General features: G+C 41.8%; 1 protein-coding gene across 3 annotated transcripts in view; it reads left to right on the forward strand.

Annotated features, from left to right (window-relative positions):
- Positions 1 to 15,930, forward strand: part of arhgap21b (Rho GTPase activating protein 21b) — a 40,515-nt gene that overhangs the window by 16,335 nt on the left and 8,250 nt on the right. For 2 of the 3 annotated variants that reach the window (XM_074651334.1, XM_074651335.1), the window contains exons 5-16: positions 1,032 to 1,124; positions 1,989 to 2,067; positions 2,153 to 2,207; positions 6,397 to 7,975; positions 10,873 to 11,019; positions 11,634 to 11,736; positions 11,862 to 11,907; positions 12,692 to 12,817; positions 12,919 to 13,218; positions 14,668 to 14,729; positions 14,861 to 15,006; positions 15,643 to 15,782. In XM_074651334.1, the coding sequence (XP_074507435.1) occupies positions 1,032 to 1,124; positions 1,989 to 2,067; positions 2,153 to 2,207; positions 6,397 to 7,975; positions 10,873 to 11,019; positions 11,634 to 11,736; positions 11,862 to 11,907; positions 12,692 to 12,817; positions 12,919 to 13,218; positions 14,668 to 14,729; positions 14,861 to 15,006; positions 15,643 to 15,782 (2,876 nt within the window). Of the gene's footprint in view, positions 1 to 1,031; positions 1,125 to 1,988; positions 2,068 to 2,152; positions 2,208 to 4,592; positions 5,042 to 6,396; positions 7,976 to 10,872; positions 11,020 to 11,633; positions 11,737 to 11,861; positions 11,908 to 12,691; positions 12,818 to 12,918; positions 13,219 to 14,667; positions 14,730 to 14,860; positions 15,007 to 15,642; positions 15,783 to 15,930 lie in introns of those variants that run through there. The other variant, XM_074651336.1, reaches the window with a different exon arrangement.

Genomic DNA, 15,930 nt, shown 5'->3' on the forward strand with positions numbered 1-15,930 from the left:
TTCAGCGTTTTACCGATTACTGCTGATTATTATTGACTGAGTTATATTAAGCCGCCTGATCTGACCTGTTCGTGTCCGTTTTTCCAATGGGTCATGTTTCTCATAAATGTATGTTTCGATTGACTGTTAGAGTGTTAGCATCTTTTATTTATCATGTCAGTTTTGTTTTTTTTAACAATTTTTAGTACATTTTTATAAACTAGCACGCCTGTTTTCACACTGGTCTTCCCATCCACTGTAGTTTGTGAGCCTTCGTGTGCTGACTCACCACCAGAATGTTAACTACTGGTGAAGGATTTTAGCCAGTCTTTGGCTGTGCACAGAGCTATTTCTCAGTTTATAAGGAAAGAGTGGGAGTTGTGCAGCTGAGCACACTGTCACTCTACCTTCTCTCAGTCTCTCTTCTTCTCACCCCCTCTCTTTCTTTTCTTTCCTTCGTTTTTTTTTCTGCAGCCATGCAGCTGCTAGGAGACAGGAGCAGCATGAGCAAACAGGTTTTCTCTCTTTAGCTGCTTTTATCCACCTCCCTAAAACCACGCCATTTACCGCTATTGAGATTTTTTTTTCTCTCTGAACCAATTAATGATCGTGTCTTTTCAAAAGTGTTGTAATACGGGCAAGCCTTGGCCAAAACACAGCCTGTTCTGCTGTCATAATGTTGATTCACACGTCTCCAGATCTCGTGACAAGCCTCCCAGTTTCTCCCTCATTCTCATACACAACCATTCTCTCCTAAATGTCATGAAACAATTTACCGCTCAGTCTGGCACTCATTGGTAGGTTTTGTAGTTGTTGTTTTCACATTTCAGGTTCAGCCTTCAGTATAGTGCTTTTTTTTACCAGAATATCAAGTTATTTGCTCTTTTAATTTCCTTGCTTCTTCTGTAGTAAAAAAAGGGAAACTTAAAAATTTCATGCTGCTTTTTATGTGCAATCTTCACCTTATTGACATTTTGTTTACTTTACAATTTACATGCTTTTGGATTATATACTTGTTGTGTGATGTATACTCGCCTGTTTCTTTTGATCAGGGAGACAACGGAATAGGCTAGAACCGATGGACACCATTTTCGTGAAGCAAGTCAAGGAAGGCGGCCCTGGTCACGGAGCTGGGCTTTGCACAGGTAACAATAACCAATCATCAAGTAATTAGTCTTCGTTAACCTACTAATACCTACTAGAGATTGATTGGGAGTGTAAGTTCTTTGGAAAGTCATGTCATAACAAGAACCCAGGCCTATTCCTGTAACTGATGTCATACAGAGCAGAAAACTTCCTCTAAGCTACTGCGCTGACGTTTTAGAGTGTTGCAAGCAAAAAAGGAAAAATGCAAGGAGTGCAGTTTTCAGTAGTGGCCTGACAGTATTCATGCTGTGAAGCAAAACATTAGCCAGGCCATGCAGATGTAGGAGAGTGCTCCTTTTTGTGCCTCTTTACTGGTTAGATACCCCGGTGATTTTATGCTTTAGTAGATATAGGGAACCTTCAGCATAGTTACTGTAAACTTCAACGTCATCTGCTTTCTTAAGACAAACTGAAGCCCTTTCCCATTAGACAAACACCCACTAACATCTGGCTTTTGCCTTCAGTGGGAAAGGTTACAATTGGCATTCATTCCCGGGACAAATAACTCTGCAGCAGTCACAGGTATTTATCGGCTCCAGCTCCGATCGGCAGTGATGGAAACATGACACCCCCGTAGACAGGCTAATTTTCATTTTAATTTTCCTTTTCCGGTGCGATGCTATGTGATGCGCATTGAAGTGAATATATAATAAATACTACAAGTGCACTCGGAGAGCGCAGACCTCCGCCAAAGCAGGTTTCAAGTACGTCGCTGCCCCTATCGCCTATTTTTAGCAGGTTTTCCCGTGTTTAGAAAACCTGCATATACTGTAAGTGCAAATTCTGGTGGAAAAGGGTATTACAGTCTATAACTACCCCTCTCTGTTACTGATGTCAATACTGCTGTTTTTAACGCTTATTAGGGGATCGGATAGTGAAGGTGAATGGAGCAAGCATCATCGGGAAAGCCTATTGTGAGGTTATATCCCTGATCCAAGACAGGTGAGGTTTAATATACACTTGTATGGATGATACTGGTCAGTCTGTGTATTTTCCCTGTTTCAAATCTCTTTTTGTTCCCCAACAGTGGTGACTTTCTCGAACTTTGTGTGATGCCAAAAGATGAGGATATACTGCAACTGGTAAGTTTCTCAATCCTGTTTTCTAAGTGAGGTTCACTTCATTCTTTTAAAACAAAAAAAGCACCATTTTGAAAGTGTGTTTTCTTTTCTCAGTTTTTAAAACCGAAATTGCTCACGGTTTGTCCAGACCCACGACCATTTCAGAGCTGCTCTAGTTTAAGGAGTTCATGTTGGGACAGTTATCATGAGATGCAGGCAGCCCCTGTATCCCATCAGAGTTTTCTATCTAGGCCTCCTAATCAGGCCAGAGCGGCATTTCTGTCCTCAAACTGCTGCTGACACTACTGCTGAAATAGCCTAATTGGATTCGTAGAGCAAGCATTATCTAAAATACATAGACAGTCATAGTATCATGGAGTAATATACACAGCTACATCTGTATATGTTTTGTCTTTTTAAAGGCACAAAGGTAAGAGTGTATTTTGTTAAAATGTGTCATCAAACTGAGGTCTACACCGAATAGACCTACATTAAACAGCTGAGTTGTAGAAAAGTTGTACTCATTACTCTGGCTGCATCCTCAAGTCCTCAACATACTTATGCAATATGGATCACTGCCACACATGCTGAACTACATGTAACAGCCTCAGTGGTTTGTTACCGGTGGCAGATTAACTACTATCAATAGAAGCAACAGAATATAAAAAGGTGTTTTTCTGTGGTCATGTACTCACGGTATACATGTGTGATATTTTGGATGGCTTTCAGAGACATACAGTGAGTCAGTAGACCATCAACCACCCTAAATGGACCTCCTTTACCATACCTAATTAAATAGAAACCCAACTAGGAAATTAAGCGAAACCCAGATTTTCTTTTTCTTGCAACTAATGGTTGTGTAATCATCAGGTGGCCGTGTAGCGACATGCTCTTTCCGTTATGACTCTGGTATCTATGACTGCTTTCACGGAAGCAGTTGGCTAATACAGTTCCTGCTTGTAAGACATCAGAGTAGATATTTTAAGAGAAGTGGCAATGACATTTAGCTTCCATGACAGTTTAAAAATAGCTTAACATGTGCATGTAAAATACATAATGTTAAATTATTAAACTAAAGGCTATGGATTATTCATCAGAAAAATACATTTCATAATAAAGAATACAAAGTTAACAGGAAATGACTATTTGATTTTTTTAAATTTATCGGGTGGTGTTTTTTTATTTTTAAAAAATGATATAAAATAGTTGAATATTAACGTTATATTAAGTTTATTGTACTATTGCGAAAGGCAATAATGACCCATTTGTTCTAACCATGCTTTGCCAAAAATGTTTTCATTTCAAATGTGGTTTGCATGTCCCTCAAATATTTCCATTGCAGAGATGAGCCCTCACCTCGTGCACTTTAGATCTCATGATTAACCTTTTATGCATGCTGCAGGCAGCAACACTATGCATTCTGCACATTCAGTGCAACGCGAAGGTGCACTCATCTGTTCCATATCTATAGCAAATAACATTAAGTGCTTTGTCAGGATGCTCAGGAATATTCTCCCAGGAGCCTATTGTTATTAGACAGCCTGCTTATGAATTATATAATGAAAGAGCTTTGCTGTTTGCTTAACCTGAAATCTTCCCTCGTGGATACTTTATGTCCAGATTGAATCCTCATAATTAACTTGATAGGTAATGGTCAATTAATCATTCAGGAGAATGGCATCCACAATTGCAATATATCAATATGTATTGTTGTAACAACCAGTCATCTCTCTTTTAGCACTTCCTCCTCCCAAAAATATGCAAGCAGTCATTTAACTGGAACATTTTAAACGTGGTATCAATACTCTTTATTAATAGATAATAACATTCTATTACGAGTCAATTCAAATTCTTCTTACATTTATTATTAGTCATATTTTTCCTTTCTCATGACCAATTGTTACTCCACCCCTCTTCCCTGTTAGGTCCTCCCTCTCTTTTGCCAATTTTTTCCTCTCTAACCATTTACACAGACCACTGTATCTTACACGTGTGTTGTGAAAACGCTGGCCACAGTATTGCATCATAAATGGCCAGCAGCCGCGCAAAAAATATCTCTCAGTGTAGGCAGGCAAACTGACGAGGGTTGTCCATAAGAACAAGAGGATTATCGGAGATGCCAGCAGGATGACATTACGCTGTAGGAGGCGGCACACACTTACTGCTTGGAGACAGGCAGCAGTTGCTTAGCAAAGAGACGGAGAGAGTGTACATCCAGGGAGCAGAAAAAGGGAGGGAACTGAACACCAGGAAAACAGGGGGAAAAAAGAGGGAACAGCATGAATGATGAGCTGTAACCAGTAGATAAAATCAGCTGACTGCCCTGTGTTTAAAACAGGTTGATGCTAAGGGAAAAGGAGAGAGGAGGAAAGGATGGGAGGGGAGGGGAGCTGTACCATCAGAGCTGAATGTATAATCAGCAACTGCTGCTTCTGTCATGTGAGCAATAGCAGAGGGAGGGAGGGAGAGAGAGAGAGAGACATAGTCTGGAGGCACCTTGTTCAGTTAGCGTAATATTCTGGCTGAAGATGGATTGAGCCATGGAGACTTAACAGCAGCATGGGAGGAAAGCTTTTGCTCCTGCCACCTCACCCAGGACAGACTGGCACAGGCAGGTCGTAACGTGGCAACCCCTGCTCCATCTCTGCTTCTTCATCCTCCTGTACTGCTGCTGCAGCTCTAGTATATTTTTAGCATGTCAAGCCCAGTCATTGCTGTGGCTGTTTTTTTATAATGTGTGCATTTTGCTCTGCTGGCATCTTTTTCTCTTCCACCCTTTTCTCCCTTTGATTTCTTGACCCTCTCGTTTTCACATGCTGTAACGGCAGCCTTTTTCTCTGGATACTACTAATCCGGTAAGCAAACAGCAGACTGGGAACCCATTTGACGTTGACATGTTGTGTTTGCTGTCTCATTTTGCATATGTCATGCATGTCAGCATCGTCATTACAGGAGGATGTGGTCTTCAGGTTTTACATTATTGCTATTTAGTTGCCGTGGTCGGCTCTGTGTTGGTGATTCAGATGTGTGCACTGTAGAAATGGCTGATGCACTGTGTCTGCAGTACCTGTTAGATTGAGCACTCGAGTTGGCATCCAGCTGGCATTCCAGTGAAGCCTCGCCCCTTCTTCATCCTCCATGCCAGATGTCATTAGTGTGATAAAGGCCAGTGACCTCTGAACTCTCCTGCACACTCATGCTTACAAAGGGAGGAACAGAGGGTGGCACTGATTGCTGTGGCACACACACAGCTTTATGTAAGATTGTAATTTGACACCAGGTAGTAGCAAGATCAAAGTCCTCATACCTTTACACGTCTGCTCTGCTTGTTGTGTGTGCAGTATGTTCCGAGTAGCAGATAAATGTTGTGAGGCTAACAAGCCTATAGAAAGCTTTAGCTTTAATTGTGTATTTATTCAAAATGATTTTAGTAGTATCTGCTGTGAAATAGTGTAGGCTTCCAAACCTCGGATGATAATCATGCAGGCTAAATATAGCACTTTCTCTATGAGGGATGGGCAACCTCCTGTCTGTCTGAGGTTACAGTCCGTCAGCCTGAGGTGGGAAAATGAATGACATTTTTTACTGTTCATTTTTATGTTAGCATTTTTGTTCAAACATGTCGAGTGTTAGCTACTTGATCGCCTTATCTAACGTGTATTGATTGTTACACAATCTTTGCTGTCACAGTGCAGGCTAAATATTGAATTCAGTACAAATAAACACCATTCTACATCTATCTTATGCTGTTTGCAGTTAAATTCTTCCATCAACGAATGTTTTTCTTCATACTGAAATTCACAGTTGTTTGGTAGCAACAAGCCATTATTCTCTGAACAACACAGGAAGGAATAAAGGATAAAGACTGCTCTACAATTAAAATCTCATTTGAAGCACCATCTCTCTCTGTTAGAGAAAAAGATTCCCTACTTTGGCTTATATAGTGTACTATCATCTGGAACAGTGAACATTACCATGAGAACTCTAAATAAGGAGCAGATGAAGTCCACTGACACCCCTGAACTGCTAACGCCTCCGCTCACTCATACTGCAACATGCACTGCCCACACACATGCATCCAGTCGCATTTGTAATATCACGCTTGACTTCTCTGTAAGCATCTAGTAGCACACTGTTGAATATTACACTCACTCGCAAATGCAGCTTGTACTGTATCTATTGTAACACTGCTTTGTTGCTCTGTCTCTAGGCCTACTCCCAGGATGCCTACGTCCGTGGCCGCAGCAGCTACAGTGGAAATGCCTGTCACATTCCTGAACCACCCCCAGTATGCTACCCCAGAGTAGACTGTAAGCCTACGGGCATGGCCCAGGCGACAGACTCAGCAGGGCAGGTCTGCCGAGGGCCAACAGCACCTCCTGACCATGGGTACCGCAAGGAGATCACCGTGCCTCCATCACCTCCTCCTCCTCAATCATATCCAAAAAGCCAGATGGCGGTGTGCATGCGCAACGACGGCGTGAGGACTGTGGTGGTTCCTCCTGATGCAGCCCAAATCGGGCGCATGGGTCCAGCACATAGGATAGATTACATGGACCCTGTCTATGCCAGAGGGAGGCCTGGGTCACTGGCCCAGTATCCTCACCCTCGAAAGGCTGATGTCTATCCCGGCGGTCCAGGAATGGTTCCATATGGAGGTCAGGCACCTCACTACCCAGGCAACAATCAAAACATTGATTGGCGCACTTACCAAACGTACAGGGAGTACATTGACAATAAAGGAATCCATTCTCACGCTAGTCGGACTATCCAGGAGAGGCTTGACAATTTGCGAGGGTCCAGTCAGACCAATTTTGCCGCTACTCATCACATTCCCCGGGAAAACTGGGGCCCTAAGGGGATACGACGGAGGAGTACCTCCCATGAACGGTCGTACCAAGGACCTCCACCCCACTTTCAGATTGCCCCACGCAGTGCTTCACAGGATCGCATGAGCAGTGCAGAGAGAATGGGCCATGCCAGGAACTGGCCTCCTCGAAGCGTGTCCCAAGACGGCCTAATGCACAAAGCCCGGTCACACTCTACAGACTATGTTGACCCTGCGGAGCTGGCTCGGCCCAATGAGAGGAGAGGAGGGTACGTAAGGGCAGACCAAGGTACGAGGCCCAGCAGACAGTCTGCCCCCAGACACGCCATGCTCTACAGGCCTTCTGCTGGATACAGTGGTGGCATGAGGGGGCCACCCAACCCTTCTCTCTACGCTAAAGGACCAGATTCTCTTCAGACCCGCTCCTCACCCATGCTCTCGGACAGACACTCACATTTTGGAAAGAGCATAAGTGCTGAACAATCTCTTGTTGACCAAAGAGTTGCAGTCAAAGGAAAACATGCAGCCCACACTACCCAACAAGGCCAGAGCAGGATCCGGGCTGAAAACTCGCAGGCAGTTGAGGCAGGCAGAGACGCAGCATCGGTAGGACACAGGTCTTCTTCATGTTCCACCCAGAAACAGATGCCTCAGAGGCCTAGCATCCTCAAACCACCCCACCCACACTCTCAGAGTCAGGTCAACGGACGAAGCCCAACGGAGACCGGTGGGGTTGTTATGAGGGAGAAACCCACCTCTGGAAAGAACCCCAGCCCTCTGCGGCACCCCTCCTACATCCTGGCGGTAAACGACGACGGACCAGATTCCACAGCAGATGTGGCGGCATGCTGGCTTCCCAACGACGCACGTCGAGAGATACGCATGCGCCGCCTTGGGGAACAATGTCACACCTCCTGCTCCAGCAACCTGGATGAGTCTCTGGACTCCATTCCATTCATCGGTAAGAGAATAATCAGTTGTAAGCCTTTGCCGCCCAAAGTTGTCATGGCAACGACAGCAGGCAGTAGTAACACGAGGCAGACTGGCAGTGCTGATACTGTAGCTAGTTAAAGGGGCTTCCACCCTAGATGCTAATAGAAATCAGTTAAAAATAGATGGATGGAAAACTGACTGTGGTGCCTGCTATAGTTTCATTGTTAATCTGATTCAGTGTATTATTGGTTTGTGTTTATACAGTGCTGGGGACATGTTCACAGATAAATTCATCTTTGTGGGAAGATGTTATTAATCAGGTTTTGTGGCATTCAGAGAGGTTGTGTGGTATATTCAGCTTATCTGGGGCGGAGTGAAGGATGGCTTAAGCCTTTTGGAATATATTGAATTTCTCCTCTTAATATATTGTTTTCTTGGATGGTCTCTCTTCAGAATGGATTGCATTATGGTTCAGCGGTCCCATAATGCATTTCCTGGTGATTAAATAGTTGTCATCATCAGTGCTTTGAAAAGCAGTTTTTGTTTTTAACTCATCCTTTGAGAGATTATCAGAATGTTTTGCTTTTTGCTGCTTTGTAGCAGGTTTCGATAGTGGCATCAAACACATTTTTAAATCTAGTCTGAATTTTACAGCCAAGATATTCCACGTATTCAGTCTTGTTTTAGAGAATCTGTCGTAATCAGCTCAGGAGTGAGAAAAATACATTATTTATAGGAACTCTCGGAATGTTTATTGGTGTGCCTTGATGAGAATATGGCTATAGTGAATTGCCGAAGGCAAGACTGAGCGTGCAGATGGAGAACCTTTTTTGAAATCTTGTGTCAGATTTTCAGATATCTATTGTCTATTCTCTCTGTTCGTCTCTCTCCATCTGTCTCTTCATGTATAATATGTATTATGTATGTTTGGGTGCCTGTCTATCCATCCATCTGTCTGTCTACCAGTGTTTCTGTGATGCCACATAATGTAGTAAACTGGAAAATGAAGGACTCTGTGGGAGTGGATAGGATGTTCACAGTTCATTTTGGCTGTGTTTGTTTTAGGTCTTAGTGTTACTTCTGTATGATTAGGCTGGTCCTTCAGAGAAATGATGACTGAAAGAAGCTTAAATAGAAAGACCCAAGTCGACATATCGTTCATTGGTGGTTTTAACTTAAGTGAACTCTTTGATGGCTGATCTACTTATATTTTGGAAGGACATAAAGGAAACGGTTTGTACTTTGCAGGTATACTGTATAGAGGAACTAGGTCACAGGCAGCAACAGTACTGGAAGTTTTTAGTTTGACCCATGGGAGAAGAGTTAGTTTCTGAGTTGAATTTGGGTCTTTTGAAGCAGTTCAGTGTAAAATAAATCTAACATATGTTGCAAAGTACTTAAAACTTAAAGTAGTTCCTCATTCACAAACCTCAAAGGTAAACCCTTCAAAGGCCTGTTCGCTTCTTTTCATTTGAGACTTTTCACAATCTACACTCAGTTGCCAGTATTGGCTGTATTTTGTGGTGCTGTTGAATTGTACAGCTATATACTTATACTTAGAGTTGTTTTGTAATATTTTGTCCTCCCCATTTATTGAGATAGGGGTGGGCTGGAAGAATACCTTCACTACAGAGTTATCAGTGAGGTCACTACACTTTCGGCTTACCAACAGTGTTTCGGCCGTTCCCTCAGTGTCTGTATAATGTTGGTTGTTAAGGAGGTCTGACAGGCCAGGTGCAGGTGCAGACAAAGCAGGCAGTGACAGTGATGATGCCGCAACACCACCATTCTGGGACTGGTGCCCCGGCCCAGGAGAACAGTGCCGTGATTGTGTAAGCCGCTGGGCCTCCATCAATGGCCTGTTTGAAAGCCCACTGGTCCAGGCCTTAGTCGTGTGAGGTAATTTGGTCCAATAGCCCAATCCATCATTTTATTCAGCTAATCTACAGGCAGGTCATATATCTTTTATCTTCTTTAGATAGCAGTGGCTGGTATTTTTCACTCTATTTTGCAGTATGCCTGGAATTTGGTCTTTCCCTGTTAATTTGAATTCATTTTATAGCTATGCAGTCTAATTTTGGATACACTTTTTGACACCGCTTTTAGTAGCCGTGTGTGAGAGGGCAGAACCCCCCTCTGGTGTTGGTATAGCAAGCTGCCTGCTTGGTGTATGGCTTGTCAGGAGAGTGAGCATTTAACCTGACGAGACCCCAGTTGTTTTGTTCTTTCTGCTGCATTTATACCTCATATGTAAAAGTTCACTGCATGTATTTGAGTTTAGGTCCTTTGGGTTTGTTATGGACTTTGATTTATGCAGATTATAGAAGATGAGAATGGTCATCTTATATTTGGAGATAGTATAAATACATGGGAGACTTTAGAGTTGTTTCTACTAAATAATGCTTATTAATGATGGGCAATACCATAGTAATGTAGCCTAACAGACCTTGTTGGGGAGATGGTGACATCCTTTTTCCTTTGCCCCGTTTCAAAGTTGGGTACAGGCTGGAACTAGGACAGTTGCTTTTAAATTTAGCTCCAAACGCCCCTCGGCTGCAGAGAGCAGCTTTGTACTCTGAGCTGTTTCAGGCTTGAAGTGCCAGGAGTGGGCGGTATTACCCAAGTGTTAAGATCTTCCTTTTCCATCAAGAAACATGCTGGAAGATGATCCGTTCCGACTCTCAGATATGGGGTGGCATGTAAGCCATGGGAGTCACAAAAAGACTAATTAATTTTTCCTAAATCCCGCAGACGATAGTTAATGAAGTTGTCTTTGAAATAAAGATGTCAAAGATAAATATTCAGCAGGTCTGCATTCTTCCAGTCAGAAACATAATGTGGAATTATAGAGCAGAAATATATATCATTAAATATGTGACAAAAGCTGTATTTCATCTCACACTGATTTTTTTATTGTCATTATAGACGAGCCAACCAGCCCCAGTGTTGACCGGGAGGCCGCTCCTATTCCACCCTCCGCTGTGATATCTGTTGCACAATCCATAACTACAGGTCCCTCAAGTCAAGGCTCGCCATGCCCTCCCATTCGTCGGCAGATGTCGCATGACCAAGGTACATAGCATTGGGTTGGTTGGTTAATGGATATGTCAGCAAAGAACGTATATTGCCAAGAAGGGAAAGTCAATTGATAGCAAAGCTACGTTTCCGCCATTTTGGACTGAAGGCGACTACCAGACGCCAGTAAAACGTTCGCCTTAAAAGTGCTGTACAAAAGTAAAACAAAAATTTCTGTATTCTATTGTCATATTCTACCGAAATGGCCCATGTTGAACAATTAAAATATTATACATGTAATAATCGTTTTCAGTCCAAAATGGTGGCAGCAGCTGTTGAAAAAAAACAAAAAAACATCGGAGTTTTGTCTTTTTGTTACTCTTTGATGTCAGACGATGTCAGTTTCAATGAAATGAGCTCAATGAATTCAACCGTATCTAGATTGTAATTAATTGATTTTGTTTAATTTGGCTTATGAACTAATCATTTTAGTTCAACATTTTGTGACCTTAACCCAGCGTGGTGTTATTGTTGAGATATCTTTTTCTCACTGACTTTCTTTAACATTTGTTTAGACTACGGCTAGAGACCCAAGCCACCTCTGACCGCTTAATATGATAGAACTCATAACTTGGGTTATAAAAGACAAATAACCTAATTTCACTGTACAGAGTCCCTGAGAAGTGCTTTGCTGGAGTCCGATACAGCCAGCAAAACAGAGCGGTCCAAATCCTACGATGAGGGTCTGGATACCTACCAGGAGGAGGGAAGAAGGTGAGTGCATACTAGGATCAGGTCATTGCTTCAGTTTTTTTCTCATTCACATTGGGTTAAGGATCTGTCTGACCTGGTCTCTGACTTGAAATCTGCATTTCACCGTTGTTCTTCCACTTCTTCAGGAGATCTTCCAGTAAGAATATGCCCGGTCTCAAGGGCCTGAGGAAGGTGAGGAACTACAGGATCACTCACAACATGCAAGACTTTCTTATGTCATCATACAACATTAGATTTTTTCTTTCTTTTTAATTTTACCCGATATTGAAATGCATCTGGAATGATCAGATAGCAGATGTTAAATACATGTGCAAATAGAAATCCACCTGTAATGGCACCAAAGACGCAGTGTACTGTATTTAAGTAAGGCGGTACTTTTTCCAAAAACTTTCGACCCGAAAGAGAACAGAAAGAACAGAGAGAGAAGTAGCAGCCAGTTTTGTTCTGCACGTAACTGAGGAAGTAAATACTATAACATTATAGATGAAAAACCTACAGCACTGACCGGACAATCAGATTACTATTCGACTGCCAGATCCACATTTCTACAAATGTAAATGTGGATGAATCTTAACTATAAAATGACTCAAAATATGGAACTTGTTGCTTAATGCACTTAGCACTTTGTTTTATAACACAACCTACTGTTCTCAGGAATTTAAAATAGTCCTTTAATCTCATTGATATGGTGTGTGATGTGTTTCTTGACAGTTTTTATTTAGTGGTTGTAGTCAAACAAGCTTTGATGCTCTCTCAATTTGGAAAGTGTTTTGAGACACAAATGTTTTAGATATTGTGATGTTCTAGTGACCACGTATCTGTGACATCCCCAGTTTGATTCGTCTACAGATCTTGTTGAATGTCATGTTCCTCTCTTACTCTCCCCATGTTGCATGTTGCACTCAACAATCCACTAATTAATACCAAAAAAAACGTCATAAATTCACATTTGCAGGCTCTGGACGGACATAAATCTTCTGGTGATTCTGGATCTCGAAGAGATTCTTCTTCTGATGTCTTCGCAAATTCTTCCAAAGAAGGGTTGCTCAATCTTAGGCAACATAATACAGATAAAAATAAGGTATGCCTGTACACTCATGCCTTCATTTAACAGCAATATAAATCACTAATGTTTTGATGTGTGAGTATTTCTCTGTCTCTCTTGTCTCCCCGTCTCTGCAGCGTGTTGGAGGAGGAATGAAATCATGGAAGCCGATGTATGCTGTTTTACAAGGTCACACCCTAATCCTCTACAAAGACAGAAAGGATGCGCTGTCTCATGCTTCGACGCCGTCTGACGAGGAACCTGTGCGAATCAGCATCAAGGCCTGTCTGATTGACATCTCCTATAGCGACACAAGACGCAAGAATGTGCTGCGACTCACCACCTCAGACTGCGAGTATTTGTTCCAGGCAGAAGGGAGGGACGACATGCTGTCTTGGATCAGAGTCATTCAGGAAAACAGTGACCCAGATGAAGAGGTTTGTTCTAGCCACACTCGTGTTGTGTAGCCAAATCAATTATGATCTCCAGTATTCTCGCCTCCAGCTAAAATGATGGAGGTCTGGAGAAATTTAAACACATTTATCAGAAGGCCTAAAGTCCCAAAAGCACAGGGACATCCTGTATGTATCCACCTAGTAAAATGTCATCAGGGCAGAGCACTTGTGGTCAGTTGTTTACAGTTACAGGAAAAACAAGTAGACTTCACTCTAGTTTTGAAAGAAATCACAGGCACACCCATCAGCAACAACAAAAGTGAACCAACGTCTGTCTTTGAATAACATACAATGATGGTGTCAGTGAGACGGACAGGATTACAGCTCTTATTTATAAAACGCCTAACAAAAGCTAAAATAAGGTGTCATTGGAAACTTGTTCTACCTGGGTAGAACAAAAAAACACAGGTGGCTCTTCTCGGGGTGTGAGAGGAAAATTTCAGACTGAGCCAATCAGTGAGCTGCCTTTCAGCAAGACCTTGTTAAATGATATCTCCTGGCAAGAATTCAGTCCGATATCTGAGATGGAGGTCTGTCTGAACATGATTAGGCACGATTGGAAATGTCCTGGAAAAAGTAGGGAGAATTAAGTGTACATATTGCGATACTGGTAGTAAAACTGACCCTATTATTAGCATAGACCATTTTTACCACTGAGCAAAACATTAAATCCAACCAGGCTGTGGAATATTTAAATAAAAGGCTCCTGGTAGGATCTCTCTATCCCAATCATATAATATTTTCTGTAATGCAGAAAATATGCATGTTTTCTAATCATGTCTGTATCAGACTGCAGTCTGAAAGCAAACAGGTGGCACTTATGTCATTTGTACAGTTATTGGCCTATCTGAAGTTTACCTTTTAATTTTTATTTTATCTTTGCGCTGTGTCTAGAGCTGCAATGATTCATTGATTAATCTTTTAGTTGTCAATTATTATTAAATTAATAGCCAAATATTTTGATAATCAGTTTGAGTAATTTTTTAAGAAAAAAAAAGTTCTTAGATTCCAGCTTCTTATATGTGAATATTTTCTGGTTTCTTTACTCCTCTATGACAGTAAACTGAATATCTTTTGAGTTGTGGACAAAACAAGATATTTGAGGACATCATCCTTGGCTTTGGGAAACACTGATCAATGTTTTTCACCATTTTCTGATATTTTATAAATCAAACAACTAATCGATTAATCAAGAAAATAATAGACGGGTTAATCCACAATGAAAATAATCATTAGTTGAAGCCCTAGCTGTGTCCTAGTCAGTTAGTCATCCAGAAGGCCCCCTATAGAAATGGATTTTGTTGGATTTTTGTTACAAGCAATATCAAGTATCTAACAATTGTTCACTCACATTAGAAATAAAAATCTAAATTAACCTGCATTTAATCTAACTTTATTTAATGACTTAATGTTTTTCTGCTGTCATTACAGAATCCTAGTGTAACAAGTCAAGACTTGATCAGTCGGAAGATCAAAGAATACAACATGATGAGGTATGCTGGACTCCACATTGCCCCCTGAGGCTCAACCATAGTACTCAACTACATATCTACCCATTTTAATTGTATGCCAACCTAATGTTAATATTTGTGTTTTGTTTTGTTTTGCTATTTTTCTGGATCAGTTCGCCCAGCAGCAGGTCAGAACCCTCCCCCAAAACCTCCCGCCAGTCCCTCAGTATCAAACAGGCCTTCCTGGGAGGTAAAACAGACGGCAAGACCCACAGCCCTCACTCGCCCAAAACAGGAGAGGATCGGAGGGCGCTGAGAGGTAAAGACACCAACTCCATTTAGTGTGCTTATGTAACAGGTGTGATCTTGTATTTTGTTATATAGACACCACAGGCCAGGATTCCCAGTTGAGTTGGTTTATTCTGATAATAGACAAATGTAGCGGTCACTGGAATGTTGTGGAACATGTCTCTTCAGTAATGATGTTAATAGAAATATAGAAACACTCATGTTACCACACAAATACACAGCTTGGTAGTTAACTTAGCTAGCTACATGGCCTACATGGACACATACCACCTGTTTGTAGAACAGATATAATTAAATTGTAAATCTACAATTGCACAAAAGTTTCTGTCCATGTCTAAACTGCTCTAGGTTCATACAGTATTCACTTATATGATAAAATAATGAACAAAAATGAACAATCTCAAAACATAATCTGCACAATGTTAGTACCGTGACTTACCACAAACATGGTTAAGTTAAACTGGGAAGAACGTAAGGTGCGTCATTCCCTTAAGGGCAACTGCACATATTTTAAAGTGACCGAACACTGGACAAATATACACACAAAATACACAAGTGGAAGCATTGTTAACCATGTTACACTTAGAGGGCATTTCTAATGTCAAATAGCTAATGTGTGTGCATATATTTGTGTTTGCCTTATCAGATGACTCCAGTCCACCACGGGACAGAGGTGCTTGGAAAATTGGCATTGCAGGGATCATGAGGAAGCCCTTTGAAAGAAAGACTCCAGCTGGGGTCTTCGGGGTGCGGCTTGATGACTGTCCAGCTGCACAGAGTAGCAGGGTGAGTCTCAATCTCTCTTTATATGTTTGAGAGAAAATGCTCCTGTAGTTTAGCCTTCAGATGATGTTAATAGCATGTTGCTTCCATACACATAAAATTGCCAAAGTCAGCAAAAGCGGTCACTAATTCTTGGTGGGGTGGCTCACTT

Source organism: Sebastes fasciatus, chromosome 11 (assembly GCF_043250625.1).
Source record: "Sebastes fasciatus isolate fSebFas1 chromosome 11, fSebFas1.pri, whole genome shotgun sequence".
NCBI lineage: Eukaryota > Metazoa > Chordata > Actinopteri > Perciformes > Sebastidae > Sebastes > Sebastes fasciatus.